Source organism: Fundulus heteroclitus, chromosome 19 (assembly GCF_011125445.2).
Source record: "Fundulus heteroclitus isolate FHET01 chromosome 19, MU-UCD_Fhet_4.1, whole genome shotgun sequence".
Classification (NCBI taxonomy): Eukaryota; Metazoa; Chordata; class Actinopteri; order Cyprinodontiformes; family Fundulidae; genus Fundulus; species Fundulus heteroclitus.
This window is the reverse complement of record NC_046379.1, coordinates 11,173,569-11,188,296: the sequence shown is the minus strand read 5'-3', so window position 1 is coordinate 11,188,296 and position 14,728 is coordinate 11,173,569. Positions and strand designations below refer to the sequence as shown.

General features: G+C 42.2%; 1 protein-coding gene across 1 annotated transcript in view; it reads left to right on the top strand.

Moving 5' to 3' along the window:
• The window catches only part of LOC105938391 (signal-induced proliferation-associated 1-like protein 1), a 55,252-nt gene extending 41,790 nt beyond the window's left edge, over nt 1–13,462 (top strand). The window contains exons 8-21 of the mRNA XM_012880106.3: nt 1,562–2,141; nt 3,214–3,488; nt 3,581–3,832; nt 3,941–4,084; nt 4,199–4,347; nt 4,433–4,515; nt 5,686–6,104; nt 6,967–7,191; nt 7,466–7,628; nt 9,159–9,360; nt 9,537–9,692; nt 10,408–10,525; nt 10,747–10,825; nt 10,921–13,462. Coding sequence (XP_012735560.2) covers nt 1,562–2,141; nt 3,214–3,488; nt 3,581–3,832; nt 3,941–4,084; nt 4,199–4,347; nt 4,433–4,515; nt 5,686–6,104; nt 6,967–7,191; nt 7,466–7,628; nt 9,159–9,360; nt 9,537–9,692; nt 10,408–10,525; nt 10,747–10,825; nt 10,921–11,064 — 2,989 coding nt within the window. The 3' untranslated portion in view covers nt 11,065–13,462. The remainder of the gene's footprint in view (nt 1–1,561; nt 2,142–3,213; nt 3,489–3,580; nt 3,833–3,940; nt 4,085–4,198; nt 4,348–4,432; nt 4,516–5,685; nt 6,105–6,966; nt 7,192–7,465; nt 7,629–9,158; nt 9,361–9,536; nt 9,693–10,407; nt 10,526–10,746; nt 10,826–10,920) is intronic.
• The last annotated feature ends 1,266 nt before the right edge of the window (nt 13,463–14,728 follow it).

Sequence of the window (14,728 nt, the reverse complement as noted above, 5' to 3'; positions counted from 1 at the left end):
AAAGTGATATTCAGTGTTGGTTTCCCACCACACATTTCAGTTTACATGTTGGTCAAAAACAGGGGTCACCAGTAGCCCCCGGCGACCACATGTGGTGCCCATGAGCCTGTTCTAAAAAAAGCACAATCCACCAGTGAGCTGCATCTAAAACCTTTTTTTATTATGTTACTCTTCCTTTTTCATCACACTTTCATTTATATAGATTTAAAAACGACAATATACATAACAAAACATGAAAAATATGTTTATTTTACATAAAGTTAAGATGAACTCTGACTCTTATAGTTCAAAGGTCAGTACTAGTAGTCCTTCGTGTGACACAACACCAATAAAGTAACTCTGAGTTTCAAAAAGGTTGGTGATCTCTGGTAATAAAACATTATTTATGACGCATCTGACAAGAGTACGCTCTTCTTGTGTTTCTTGTGTCGCCTACATGGCATCTGGCAAGTTATACTACTTTTTTCCTTCAGCAGTGGGTTTCTTCTTGCCTCTATTCTGAAATAGCTAAATGTGGAAATTGCACAAATTAGTTTAGGATATCAACAGATTCTCTTACCTGTGCTCTGCATATTTACAGCTGTCAGTTTAGGATAGCTTATTTTACTAAGACTGAATTACTCCTGGACGACCTCAATTTACTAATTTGGTGACTTCTGAAGGCAATTGGCTGCTCTGGATTTAATGCAGGGGTAACGGGATGGAATAAAAATTAATGAAAACGTTTTTGTAAAACAGTGTATATATATATATATATATATATATATAATTCAGTTAAAATTGTATTCAGCTTATTTATATGCTGCCAATTCACAACAAAAGTGTTAAGAAACATATTTTTTTGTATAAAAATAAATATTCATATTGCGTCAAGTCACTGACTTTAAAGCAATTCCTTCTCCCGAACTGGGATGTAGCAACAAGGGAGACTTGATTGCATTGAGTTGTTGACATTGCAGCAATCCCTCTTTGCAGCTTTGCAGCTTACAACTTTGCAGCTTACATGCGGTGACAGTGGAAAGGAAAATCCCCTTTTTAACTAGAAGATACAGCCATTTAAAGCATGCAACATTTTCCCACAATCAATCAATCAATCAATCAATCAATCAATCAATCAATCAATCAATCAATCAATCAATCAATCAATCAATCAATCAATCAATCAATCAATCACATTTTAAAAACTGCAGGGGTGACCAAAGTGCTATACATTAAAAGAAAAAAAAGATTCAAAAACAAGTTAAAAACATACAAAACGTACAGACACAATATCAAAAGCTAAAAACCAGCTTCAGGTCAAGAGTATTTTAAAAGCCATACATGACAATATCATGGTGTATATAATCATTTAAATACAATGACCAAGGTTTTCTTATAGATATCTGTCCTTTATTTGCTTTTCTTTTATACAGATCACTCATTGTATTCCATATGTACTACCACTACTGTATAGTAGATATCCAAATGTTCCATTTTGTTTCTAGAGAACATTTTGTTTTATTTTGTTTTGCAAGTTCAAGTGAAAATTCCCCCTCTGTCATCTCTCTTTGTACCTCTGCAGCGTGGCTGTCACCCGTTCCCAGGACGTTCCCTCCTTCGGTCCACCAATCCCAAAGGGAGTTACCTTCCCTAAGTCCACTGTCTTCAGGGATTTCTTGCTCGCCAAGGTCATCAACGCCGAGAACGCGGCCCACAAGTCAGAAAAGTTCGGCGCCATGGCGACGCGCACGCGGCAGGAGTACTTGCGGGATCTGGCGGAGCGTCACGTCACCAACACGCCCGTGGAGCCCGCCGGGAAGTTTCCCTTCATCTCTCTGGCACACAAGCGTCGAGAGAAGGTGCGTCCGTACAGCGGGGCGGAGCTGCGCAGCCTCGGCGCGATCACCTGGCAGGTCTACGCCGAAGATCAGGTAGCGGGTGCTGAACGGGAATGCCTGCTGGCCATTTCGAATGATTTCATCATCCTGCTGGATCAGGAGGCCAAAGCAGTTGTGTTCAACTGCGCCACCCGTGACATCATTGGCTGGTCGACCGGGAGCCCCGCCTCCCTGAAGATCTACTACGAGCGTGGAGAGAGCGTATCGCTTCGATCCATCAACAACAACACTGAGGACTTCGGGGAGGTTGTCAAAAGACTGGAGGTCAGTGGGTGAAGATGCCTAATCAACTTAATTTGGTCAATATGGAGAGTCTTCCCTCAAAATGTAAGTTATAGTTATCTTAGGGCTGGGCAACGATTAAAATATTTAATCGCTATTAATCGCATAATTTGCCTGATTAATCGCGATTAATCGCATTGTATTTACAAACTCCAAGAATGAACTCAAAAGTAGTGTAAAGAGCACTTTTATTTTAATGTTCTGCTGCCATATGAACAAAAGTGTTGTAACATTTGTAGCACTTATCAGTAACACATATTTAGTGTAAAGCTCAACTTAAACATGTAAAACAAAAAATAGCAATAATAATAAATTAAAGCTTATTGCCACTGACAGGGAATTCTCTTTATGGGGAAAAAATCTACCAAAAACAGGCAATTTCTGAGGTAACAGCAGGGAGCAGCATTACCATTTTGTGTTCAATACCAAAGTTTAACTTGGCAGTGGTTACAACTAACTTGTTTCTGTCATATTCGATGCTGGAAGAACTTTAAACTGAAATGCTTGCTAACTCGATATGCTTGCGTTGCTTGCGTTTATTTGACGTTAACACGCGGTTTTTTGTTGTTGCTTTCTCGCGTGCATATAGTGAATGGCAGGGTAAAACAGGCAAAAACACATGGATACTTTGAAACGAGAAGCGACTTCACCGACGGCGTCGATGCAGACTCCCCCCGCTCCGCTCCGCACAAAACTTGTTCCTTTCGCCAACTCACCGCCTCACCTAAGCAAATTCCTGCGGGAAACACCGCCTTCCGCATGTCGGCTTAGTTTTTTTTCCGGCCAGCACCTTTCTTCCTCTGAATCCGAGGTTTGGCTGACAGCGAGGTTATTGGCGCATTATCGCCACCTACTGTTCTGATTCAAACCCCTACACCGCAGCAACAGACCTTCACAAAATAAAAGCATGTGAGCAACATGCGTTAATGCGCGTTAAAGAAAATATCGCCGTTAATAGTCTAATGAGTTAACGCGAAATTAACGCATTAACTTGCCCAGCCCTAAGTTATCTGCTTTACGTCCAACATGTTTACCTTCACTCCCACTTCTGCAGCTGTTGACCAAAGGCAGTCAGACCACAGAGATGACTTTGCGCCGGAACGCCTTGGGCCAGCTGGGCTTTCATGTCAACTTCGAGGGGATCGTAGCCGAAGTGGAGCCCTATGGGTTCGCCTGGCAGGCTGGGCTGAGGCAGGGCAGCCGACTGGTGGAGATCTGCAAGGTGTCGGTGGCCTCGCTGTCCCACGAGCAGATGATTGACCTGCTCAGGACCTCCGTCACCGTCAAGGTGGTCATCATTCCCCCGCACGAGGACTCCACCCCACGCAGGTAGCGTTAGTACAGAAACACCTGAACATTTTATTTCATTTCAGACGTGTTTAAATATTTATCCTAATATGGAGTGATTTGTTTCCTTACAGAGGCTGCTCTGAAATCTACCACATGCCACTTGTGGACTACAAGAACCACAAAGAAGGCATGCCGTATGAGCTGAAGTTCCCTTTCCGGCCAACAAACAACAACACAAAGTGGCCGCGCAGCTCATCCAGCCCTCGCGCTGCTGCCTCGGGGGGAACCTTGATCAAGGCGGCGACCTCGGACACCAGTGACCGCAACAGCGCCGCTATTCCCCGCAGCGTGTCGAGCGACGGTCGGCCTCTCAACCCTAAAAGGTCACCGGATGGATAATATATCTGTTACGCAATACATCAGACGAGCTGAATTCGCGTCTGTCTGGTTGCAGCATATGTCCTTAATGTCATCCATATGTCTGCTTGCAGATTTTCCCCAGGCAATGACAACTACGCTCTTGCCTGCTCCATCGTGATGGGTCGCACGCTGCACAGCACAAACTCGCCCTCCAGCCTCTCCTACACAGACACAATGAGTTCGAACCACTGGAGGCAGAAGGCTGTGCCTGATGGGTGAGCCCATCTGCCTGCCTCCATGCAGATTAAACTGACTTTTTATTTTTGAACGTCGGCTTGTAGCATCACGCAGCGCGGCGAATGAAATGATCCTCCTGTCGTCCCGCGCAGGTTTAATAACAACTGCCAGTCGACTGTCACGTCTGTGCGGCAGGCGACCGGTGACGGTGTCAATGGAGTCAAAGCGTGTTCTGCCGTTGGCTGGTCCAGACCCGGGGAGGGCGATGCTGCAACCAGGCTGGGAGACAAAAACAGCTCAGGTTGGCAAAACACAGAGATACATGGCTAAGAAAAAAACATGAATGTTTTTGGAGTTTAAATTGTTGATTAACTTGTGTTTTCCAGATACTGTGGTTTCTAAGGTGGTGATCCCTCGTCTCCAGCCATCAGATCAGAGCAGCCACCTGTCACCGAACAAGAACATCAAGGTAATCAGCAATCAACCATTACGCTGCTATTTAAAGGAAATGTTTAAAGATTCCTTACACAGTATGTTGCCAAAGCATTTACAACCCTTTATGGTTGTATCATTATACAATGAATCCTATAGGGATCATATGTAATAGACCACAGAGAAGCACATAGTTGTGAATTCAAAGATAAATGGTCTGTATTCACATTTCTGTAATAAAAACATATATATATATATATATATATATATATATATATATATATATATATATATATAAAAATGTTTGGCCTACCTTTCACTGTAACTCCAGGTGAAGGTCTACCAGCTTTTAAATACAACTGAGTTTGTTGCCCATATTTTTTCACTGGAAAAATGTTTGTCTAAAATTAAGATATAAATGCTAAATTTTAGGGGAATGGTATTCAAAACAAGTGAAATTATCTGTCCATGCAGCAAGATAATTTGACTTGACAAGATTTCCTGATTTAAGATTGCAGGGAAAAGTTAAACACTTAAAACAAGATAACATTTCTAAAGCTAATGCTTTTTATCTTGGTAAGAACTTAATAATTTTCAGTGAAATAAAACACTTTTACAACTAATTCCCAATTTGATTTAGGATATTTACATCTAAAACTTGACACACCAACAAATGAACATGCTTTGATTTAAACTGTTCCCTTGTAGCTCTGGCTGTGTGATTAGATTTGCTGTCCTGCTGAAACTCTGCCTCAATCTTAAGGCTTTTTCAGCACCTAAGTGGTTGTTTGTAGTAGTCTATATAGCTTCATACGTCTTCCCATCAATTCTGACCAGCTTCCCTGTCCCTGCTTAAGAAAAACACGCCCGCAGCATGATGCTGCCACCACCATGTTGCACTTCCATGGATGTTTGTTTTCCTCCTCACACAGTGTTTTAATGTAGGCTGAATCTTGGTATTTTTGTTGGGTGAACAGTTAGATATCAGTATTCTCCCACCCAATGCTATCTTTCTTTAGCCTCTCAGTTTCAGTGGCTGCCCGTTTTGTTAAGTTTGGAGATGTGGCATCTGTTTTTAGATGGGTGCATTGAACACTGCCCCTTCAGATGTGTAAAGCTTGGCATATTGTTTTCTAACCCAACCCTAGTTTAAATTCTCCTTCACAAGATCTAAAGGAAATCCTTTTTTTTCTTCCTCTGTTCACAGGCTGATGCTCCGTATTCATCCGGCCACTCCAGTAGCAACACTCTGTCCAGCAACGCCTCCAGCTCGGCGCACAGCGACGAGAAGTGGTACGAAGTCGGCTCGCGATCCGGAGCACGGAGCGACCTGGAGCTCAACGGCTACCTTCAGGGCACGTCCACCGACAGCGGCATCGACGCCACCTCTTTTACCGCCACCCAGAGCAGCACGGCCTCCTCCACCGGTGCCTTCAGGTCCAAGGAAAAAATCCCATGGCAGGACGAGGCAGGGAGCTGTGAGAGAGCGTCCAGCACGTCGCCTCCAACACCGGACTCTCTTGCTCCCACTGGAGGGAGCGAGGTATCAGTGAAGAGCACAATCAGCTTTACAGTCGGTCCTGATGGCGCCCCCTACAGTCTGAGTGACGCAGCGTCCCACTCCAGGTGGGCTGCTGTTCTCATTGTGTGCTCATTTCAAACTTTCTAAACTGATTCCTTGCAGTGCAGGTATATCCTGCAGTCATCCTCGTGAAAGTCCAAAGCTCTGGAGTTTGGCATGAACGCAGATAAGGAGCAGAATAATGTTTTTATCATGGTATCTGCTACAAGTCAGCTTTGCTCCTCCTCCTCCAAACCCTGGCTAAACACTTAAAGGACACCTGACTTTTGCGTTTCTTGACAGCAATATAACAAGTGATTGCTTTAATAAATGTTGTCTATGTTCTCTCCTTCTCTTTATCCTTGCATATACATTTACAAACTTGCTTAACAAAACCGGTCTTGTGCAGCCAGGAGGAGTATTTCCCCTCTGACAGCCAAGCCGGGACAAAACCTGTCACCTGTGGATTTTTGCTGCCTGTTAGGGGCGGGGCCTGAAGCACTTAGGCTTGTTTTCTATAGTTGGACAAGAAGTAGGAGAGGGGGTGCTTCTACCCTCGTTTAAAAAAAAAATGCAGATATTTTAGCTTGCTTTGCAGGTGGTTGCGACATGTTTTCCAGCATAGTCTGTGTCTACTGGCGGGAGTGTGTGTTCACCTCTGTGAGAGATGCAGACAGCACAGAATTGTGAAGACATGACCACTTAGAGGACATAAAGCTGTGAAAATAACAAAATAATTTTGTTTTTTTTCATAAAAGGACAATTCTGAGGACCAGTTTTATATAGGGATGGTATCCTCACACCTATTTGATATAATTAGACTATCATCTTGAGAAACATTGAACCAAACAAGCTATAATCTTGCTTTTGAGCTCTTGCATTTTTTGATTTTAATGAACGTTTAATGTCTGTGTCTCAATGCTGCAGCACAATAAGCTCTGGTCACTCAGGGAGTCCGATGGGACAGGGCTGCAGCGCCTCGTCGCCGCAGAGCGAAGCTGCCGCAGCGGACCTCTCACCCACATCCCAGGACGGCCAGTCCCCGGGAACCAAGAGCTTCTATCCTCGTCAAGGAGCGACCTCAAAGTATCTGATTGGCTGGAAGAAGCCTGGAGGAACTGTGAACTCTGTGGATTTCAGCAGCACTCGCAAGTAAGGCAAAAACATCTTTTATTTGTTTGTTTGTTTAGATTTTTTTTTGGCAGATCTTTAAATGTGCTGAAGCATTTCAGATGAGCAAGTTTTTTGAAAATAAAATTTAAAGATGAACAGCGCCCCCCTGAGGCCAGCCTGAATTTTAATTGAATTATATAAACTGCAGGGATGTCTTTTTAGGGATGTCTTTTTTTGCAAATTTCCTATTTGCAAAAGTTAATATGAAATAAGATGTTTTCTGACTGACTCTGGTTTTTGCTTTTGTCTCCAGGAGGCACCAGAGTGACTGTCTGCTTGGTGGTCAGCCCCAGCTCAGGGCCAATCTCCGCGGCTCCCAGTCGCCCCAGCGCCAGACTGTCAAATCCAGCCTGGAGGAAGACCTGAAGAAGCTGATCACACTTGACAGCCCGCCACCTAAAACAAATGAAGAGAAGGTAGGAAAATCCATTTTTAGCCCAGCATTTATTACTAAAATCTACCTACTATTTATGATTTCAAAATTACCTGGCTTCCTATTAGTATATAGTAATAGTAAGTAAGTAACAGTAATAGTAATTTATGTAATCTTATACCAAATTACACAAATGCAATAGGAATGGAGCTGTTGGACACGGTTTACATGCCTGTAAAAACACTTTAAATAAACAAATTGAAAAGAAAAAAACTCTAAGATAAAGTTAATGAGCCTCATTCATCAAAAACTGGTGTAAATCTAGTTGCAGGACTGATCAAAGGGAGATTTCCTGTGGGATTATGAAATCATATAGACAGTGGCTAATCACAGAGGACGGCCAGTGAGGTGTTCATACAGCCAGCCCTGAACCCGCCCACACCATCTAGGAGCGTTACCAGGCCAGACAAGAGGGCGAGAGGTCCACCGCTGACACCTCCATGTCAGAGCAAAACATGAATACCTGGTTAATTGAACTCTATAAATATCCTTTAAGAGTTAAGTGAGAGAATAATGAAAAGAAGAACATCTCACACAAATAAAGAAACTGCAAAAATTTCGAAGTAGGCATGCACCGATATGAAAAGTTTGGTCGACATGAATATTTTTGTTATGGCCGAATTGCAATATTTACAAATATTATTTATATTATATATTTGTCGATACGTTTTCGACACCATCTGCTTCAGTTAGACACCCGACAATCCTGCGGCAGCTTCACCATGGCTGTAAACACGGCCAAACAAATACACCGTCTTCTCCCCGAGAACACAAACAGCAAGAAGGCAAATAGACATTGGTTGTTAATGTTGGCCCAGTTTTACTTATGGGATCAATACCAATGTGTTAAAAAAGACTAACTTCAGCTGATATTGACATAAATGTTGATATATCGTGCATCCCTAGTTAAAAGTGGAGCAATTAAACTTGAATATTTAAACATAAATAGATAAATGAATACATAAATGAAAGTAATTAAGATTCAGACACTCAAGAGATGTCTTTAGGGGTACGTATTTTATTATTTTCAGTTCAGTCCAGGGTTATTGGCTAAACACTATAGTTCAATCTCAAACTGAGTAAAGCAGTAAAAATAGCATTAAGGTAACGGGTAGATGGTTGAAATGGTCACAAAGCCGATAATGCTAATATTAATAAGGCTAAAGAGACTCATGACCCACATCACACAATTACAGTAATAATATCAGTAACTAAAAGCAGTTTCTAATCACAAATTACACCTTTTAAAAAAAGGAAATTAAAAGTTTACATTTGCCAATACATCGTTAAAAAATGTTACTAAACCTCTTTGAAAATACCTTCTGAAAAAAACAGCTGCAATCAGCACCTTTCGTTCTATATCTAGAACACATTAAATCATAATATCATATTTAGAACATCTTGTGGAGGTGATACTGTGTGTACCAAAATATTATTTTACTTTTATCCAGTTCAGCAGCATCTGACACTTCTTTCCTGCATCCTGCCACTCTTTATCTCTGTCTCCCTGAAGCCGTTATTCCCAGGCCCCCCGCCCAGCCGTCGATCCCTTCAGAGGACGCTGTCAGATGAGAGCATTTACAGCGGACAGAGGGAGTCCACCTCCAGCGCACAGTTTGACACATCCGCTGACCTCCTCTTCACCTGCTCCACCATCCCACGCTCACCTACCGCCCGACATGGTGCAGGTCGACGGGCATCACACAAATCTCTTGGTGATTCTTTTCAATTTATAGAGTTTGTATTTCTCTGTGGGTTTGATTTACTAAAGGTATGTGAGGAATTTTAGCCTGTGATTTAGGGTCACTTTATGCATCAGTTTGATGCACAAGAGTGGTTAAGTGTGGAGTTAAGAGGGTTTTAATCTGTCTTTATTTTTTCCTAACCCAAGGAGACTTGACTGCCCCTGAGAGCTCAGAGCTGGAACAGGAGAAGAAGAAGCAGCAGCAGCAGCTGCAGGATCCTGCTCTCATGCCCCTACCTGACAACGGAGCCGATGGCCCGCTGGACTGGGAACACCTGGTTGATGCCGCCAAGGCGTTTGAGGGTAAGTTTACAACTCATTCGTGTCCGACATCAGAAAAGCTATATGTTGATTAACTGACTGAAGAACATAAAGCTCTTTCCATCCATCCGCTGTTACCAAATATCGTACAAAGTATTCCTGGATCAATGTCTGGTTCTGGTTCTGCTGGAGGTTTTCCTCCCTGTTAAAAGGGAGTTTTCCTTTCCACTGTCGCTTCATGCATGCTCAGTATGAGAGATTGCTGCAAAGCCATCGACAATGCAGACGACTCTCCCTGTAGCTCTACGCTCTTTTAGGAGGAGTGAGTGCTACTTTTCAAGACTCGATGCAACCTGCTGGGTTTCCTTAGATAGGAAACTTTTTGACCAATCTGTATAATCCGATTGAATTTGGCTTTGTAAAGTGCCTTGAGATGACATGTATCATGAATTGGTGCTATATAAATAAAATTTAATTGAAAAATCCATCCATCCATCCATGTCTGTAGTTTTTGCAGGTTCCACATTTAAAGCCTGACCACTGTAAAAATGTGCGCACTAAAATTATGGTGAAGTTTTTCTATTCTTAAATATAACCTGGACTCAAAAAAAGGACCCAGAACGCTTGAAATTTGAATAAGCAGTCTTATGAAATTTTCCCAAACCCAACTGTCATTTCTAGTTCTACCAGAGGAGGGCACCGTTGCTCTGCTTATCTTTTGTTCTTGTCTAACGTCGCATCATTTGTGTGTTTTTAGAGCAAAGGCTGGTGTTTCTAGCAGCCCAGGAGGAGAGCTCCACAGCCGAGAGCACATCAGCTGCCAGCCCCCAGCAGGCCGAGCCTCAGGCCGCTCCACAGAGACAGCCTCTGCCGGGGTAAGAGGTGTCAGGTCGCTGCAAGACATGGACGTTTGTTTTATTTCCCTCATTCCCAGCCCTGTTGACACCGTGGAAGACCCCGCACACTTCATTCCAGTCACACACCGTTGCTGCTTAATAGAAACAATTAGTTTCCCTTTTCTAGCTGGCTGCACACCCATCTGTAAAATCAAGCGTTAGAGCAGGGCTAATAATGTCCTGCTTGTCCTGCTTTACAGGGAGATTCCGGCGTGCTTGATGGGTAAATTGAGCCAGTTAGAGTCCATGGTTAAAGCACTACAGGACGACCTGAAGAAGGTGAGATACAGTTAATTGAATTTAATATTTCTTATATTTAGCAAAGTGGAATATAATACACTGAATGTTTATTTTTTGGGGGGATGTACTATTAGGAGAAGGATGCCAAGGCTTCATTACAAGTCCAGATCCAAAGCCTGCGGGAGGACAACCAACGTCTCCTGGAGGAGTCCTACAGCGCCTCGGCCAAGCTCAAGAAGTTCACAGAGTGGGTCTTCAACACCATCGACATGAACTGATGCCCACAGATGTCAGCTGCTCTCCACTGGGATGTTGACCACTACTGAAGCTGCTTTTTAATCTTGGCCTCCTTGTCAAGCCAGCTCCAACGTTGCTTTACATGCCATCGTACTTCAACTCTGTGCATCTGTGAAAATAATCATGAAAACAGACAAAGACTTAAAAGGAGGCCAGAGAAAATGAATAGTTTGTATTAGATTTTATAAGCCTGCACCCCCCCCCCCTCCTTCCTTGGGGGGGTTGCATAAAATGATGTAATGCTTTGGTGGCATTTTTGCATGTTAGAGAAGGAAATGTTGAAAGTAACCTAAAGGGATTTAAAGCATCTGACCCCATTTACAGCGCCGATCAGAGATTTGCATTCCCTCATCAAGGAATGGATGTTATATTATTTATGGCTTTTAATGATGCATTTGGACAAAAATTTGAAAACAATGAATTTTAAGAAGAATTAAGGGCACACGTTTGAATTTAATGCACGTTTCCTCTAATCTTCACACTCACAGATCCAAAGTATGTCCTTATATTTCAATCCCCTGTAGCAATTTGCAGAGAAATTGCTTTTTATAGCCATCATCAAGCTTCTTGCATAAATCTTGACAGATATTTCATGTTGTTTTTCTGTCAGAAATGGTAAAACCTTTTTAAACTGGTTGGTTTCCTGCAAGAGACCAAGCTTTTGGAGCATGTCTCTCAGCTTTTCTATAGGACTGCTGTTTAAAGAACAAAAAATGGTCACCCTACTGTTTGATGTTTCAGCTGGGCTATGAGCAACAACACACAAAAACTGCCTTTTAAGTATAAAACAGTAGTGTTAAGCTTCTAATTATGGGTAAAGTTTGGCCCACTCCAAGACGCCAGTCAATTTAAATGAAGGCTTCACATTCTGATGAGAAGAGATGTCAGATATTCAGCCTGAATCATGCAGGAAGCTTGTTGATGGCTACAAAAAGTTTGGGGTTTCTCTGCAACTTGCTAAAGGACAATTATCCCAATATTAATTGGGATATATGTATATATTTCAGCTTGTATGTATAACTTGGTCCTACTACTGATTAGAGTAGTAGGACCTAGAGTAAATTCAAATTTGTGCCACCGTGAAGTCTGTTTTAAAAATTTAGCAAAAACAGTTTAAATACACAATTAAAAGCCCAAAATCCACAACATTCATGCTTAAGATGCATGCATATAGCTCTGACCGACTCTGCAGCTCTTTAGCTAACCTAAATAAAATTGAACAGATTGACAGCAATAAAGCTCAATATTGCTCTGATCCACATGGACGCTTTTATAAAATTAAATGTTGTACTTTCATTGCTGTTTCCCTGACGCCCTTTATTTTTATATCACTAACCAAAATAAGAATCCAAATGTTATTTTTGATGGTAGCATCGATAGGTAGACACAAACAGAGCCTTCACATCAGCACACTGTAAGGTGACGGGCCGGTCTGTGATGAGAAGATCAATGGATGTTCAAAGTGAAAAAAGTCGCGACAGGAAAGAAATATTTACTGTACAAACACACAATGGGTGCCATAAAGATGCAAATATACAATCCATACGACTGTAAATATGTGAAGTCGGAGTTTATTTTTCTCATGCCCTTCTGTGATATAATAATATATTTATGACAAACACGATGCCCAGGAAGGATGAGATGTTAGATATGTTAGACAGTTTCTTATGAGGACAAAGTGCATCCTTTAACAAAAAAGGTTCCTCAATCCAAAATACAGATTATTTTTATGCCTCCTGACATATGACGTTTTGTTGCCTTGCCTGCTGCCGTGGATTATTTGACATGTAACGCTACATGAAATCGACCCTTTGTCCTTTCATAGCATGTGAAATGGCATCGACCGCTCATCTCAGACTAGATTGAATCGGTACTCGTCCGTGTATGATTACATAGTAAGAAATCGTGTAATTCCTAATGACTCCAGCTACAGGTTTCTGTATAAACCTGCTTGAAATCCCGATACAAAGATTTGGTTTCTTGGAAGACCAAAGCCCTTATTTAAACCTCATGCTGTAACCCGCTTCCTTTTGTACTCGGACACTGTGCCATTGTATATAAGCAGAGTATATTATTCATCAAAAATTTGCACCTTTAGGCTTATTTTATACATTTATTTTTCATGTAGTTCTGCCTAACCAAGTAGCAGAGAGAGAAACGAACGTTATGCAAGAGGGAAATAATGGGGTTAAAAGGAGTAAAGGATGCCCACAAGCCGGACTCAGGAGAGTCTGCGCTCCCTGACAGAGCAGATCACCCCTTTGCCTTCATTATTAACATGTGTGACAGCATGTCATTCTGTTTCCATTGAGCTGTGATGTGTAAAAAAAAAGAAAAAAAAAAAGTTTATATCTATTAAAGATATTTTGTTGAATTACACCCTGATTGATGAGTGGTACTTTTAAAGCAGCGGTTTATGGTTGTCTAGTGCTCCAACTGGAGGATGTAATGGTGCCGTGGTTATTTGGTTCTGCGGCTTCGCGGGTAAAGTGAAAGCTGTCAGGAGGTGGCCGCCTGCTGTTGTGCTGCGATTAGCAAAGAGCTGCTGTTTTTCCACTTTGTTCAGATTGAACAAGGCATTTGGGCTCGCACAGGAAAACCTGGACCTCACAGAGCGATTTGATGTAATACAGCGATAGAGCCAGCGTGATGAAGACATCATTTGGTTGTGGAACAAGTAACCTGATTCCTGCTAGGAGTCAGTTTGATTAAAGTACGTTTTCATCTATTGAGAGTTTAAAGATTATTTAGATTGTTGTAGTTTTGGATACATATAAAGCATAATAAAAAGCCACTAGATCTTAACCAGAGCCTTAAGTGAAGTACATTATATCTTGCAACTAAACTTAGCCCTTATATGTGTCACCTTTCTGTTCCAGGAATATTTCTTTAAGGTCTTAGATGATAGACCAACCAATGGTTGTGCATAATTGTGAGGTAAATATTGTACAGAGGTCACCGAAACATGGCCGCCCATCTAGACTGACAGGCCAGGCAGGCAGAGCATCGATCAGACAAACAGCCCCGCTTCAAATCTGACGGAGCTCCAAAGACCCATTGTCCAGGATGTGTCAGCACCACAATTATTAGTTTTGCTCTTCACAGATCTGTCGTCTATAAAAGAGTGTCAGAAATAAAGCCGTAAGAAGTCCCGTTTGCACTTGGACCCAGTCTATGTTTGGTGACAAAGCAAACTAGTCAGGAGAAAGCAAATGTGTGGCGGAAGACTGACGCTGCTCTTGTTCCGGACAGCGAAACGTGGAAGAGGCAGCGGCGTTGTGTGAGGAGGCCTTTTTTTTTCCTGCAGGGACAGGCGTTCAGAAAACTGGTCAGAGTTGAGAAATGGAAGAAGCTAAAAGAGAGAAAACCTAGTGGAGACTGCAAAGGTCTCGATGCTGTGGAGGAGATTCTTGCATGGCAACTTTAAACGTACAGTAAGAGCTGCAATGAAATGGTTTATTTTCAGAAAATACTGAGGCCCATGAATCATTGTCCTTCCACTTTACAATCAGGCACTTGTTTGTGGCAAACTGTGAAAAAATATCAGTGGCTAAGAATACCGTTTTCTTGTCCTTTTGGTTGGGAAAGTTTCCTCGTCTTTAGCATTGCATTGCACTCAGTACGACAAAAGCTGCTAAAAATAAT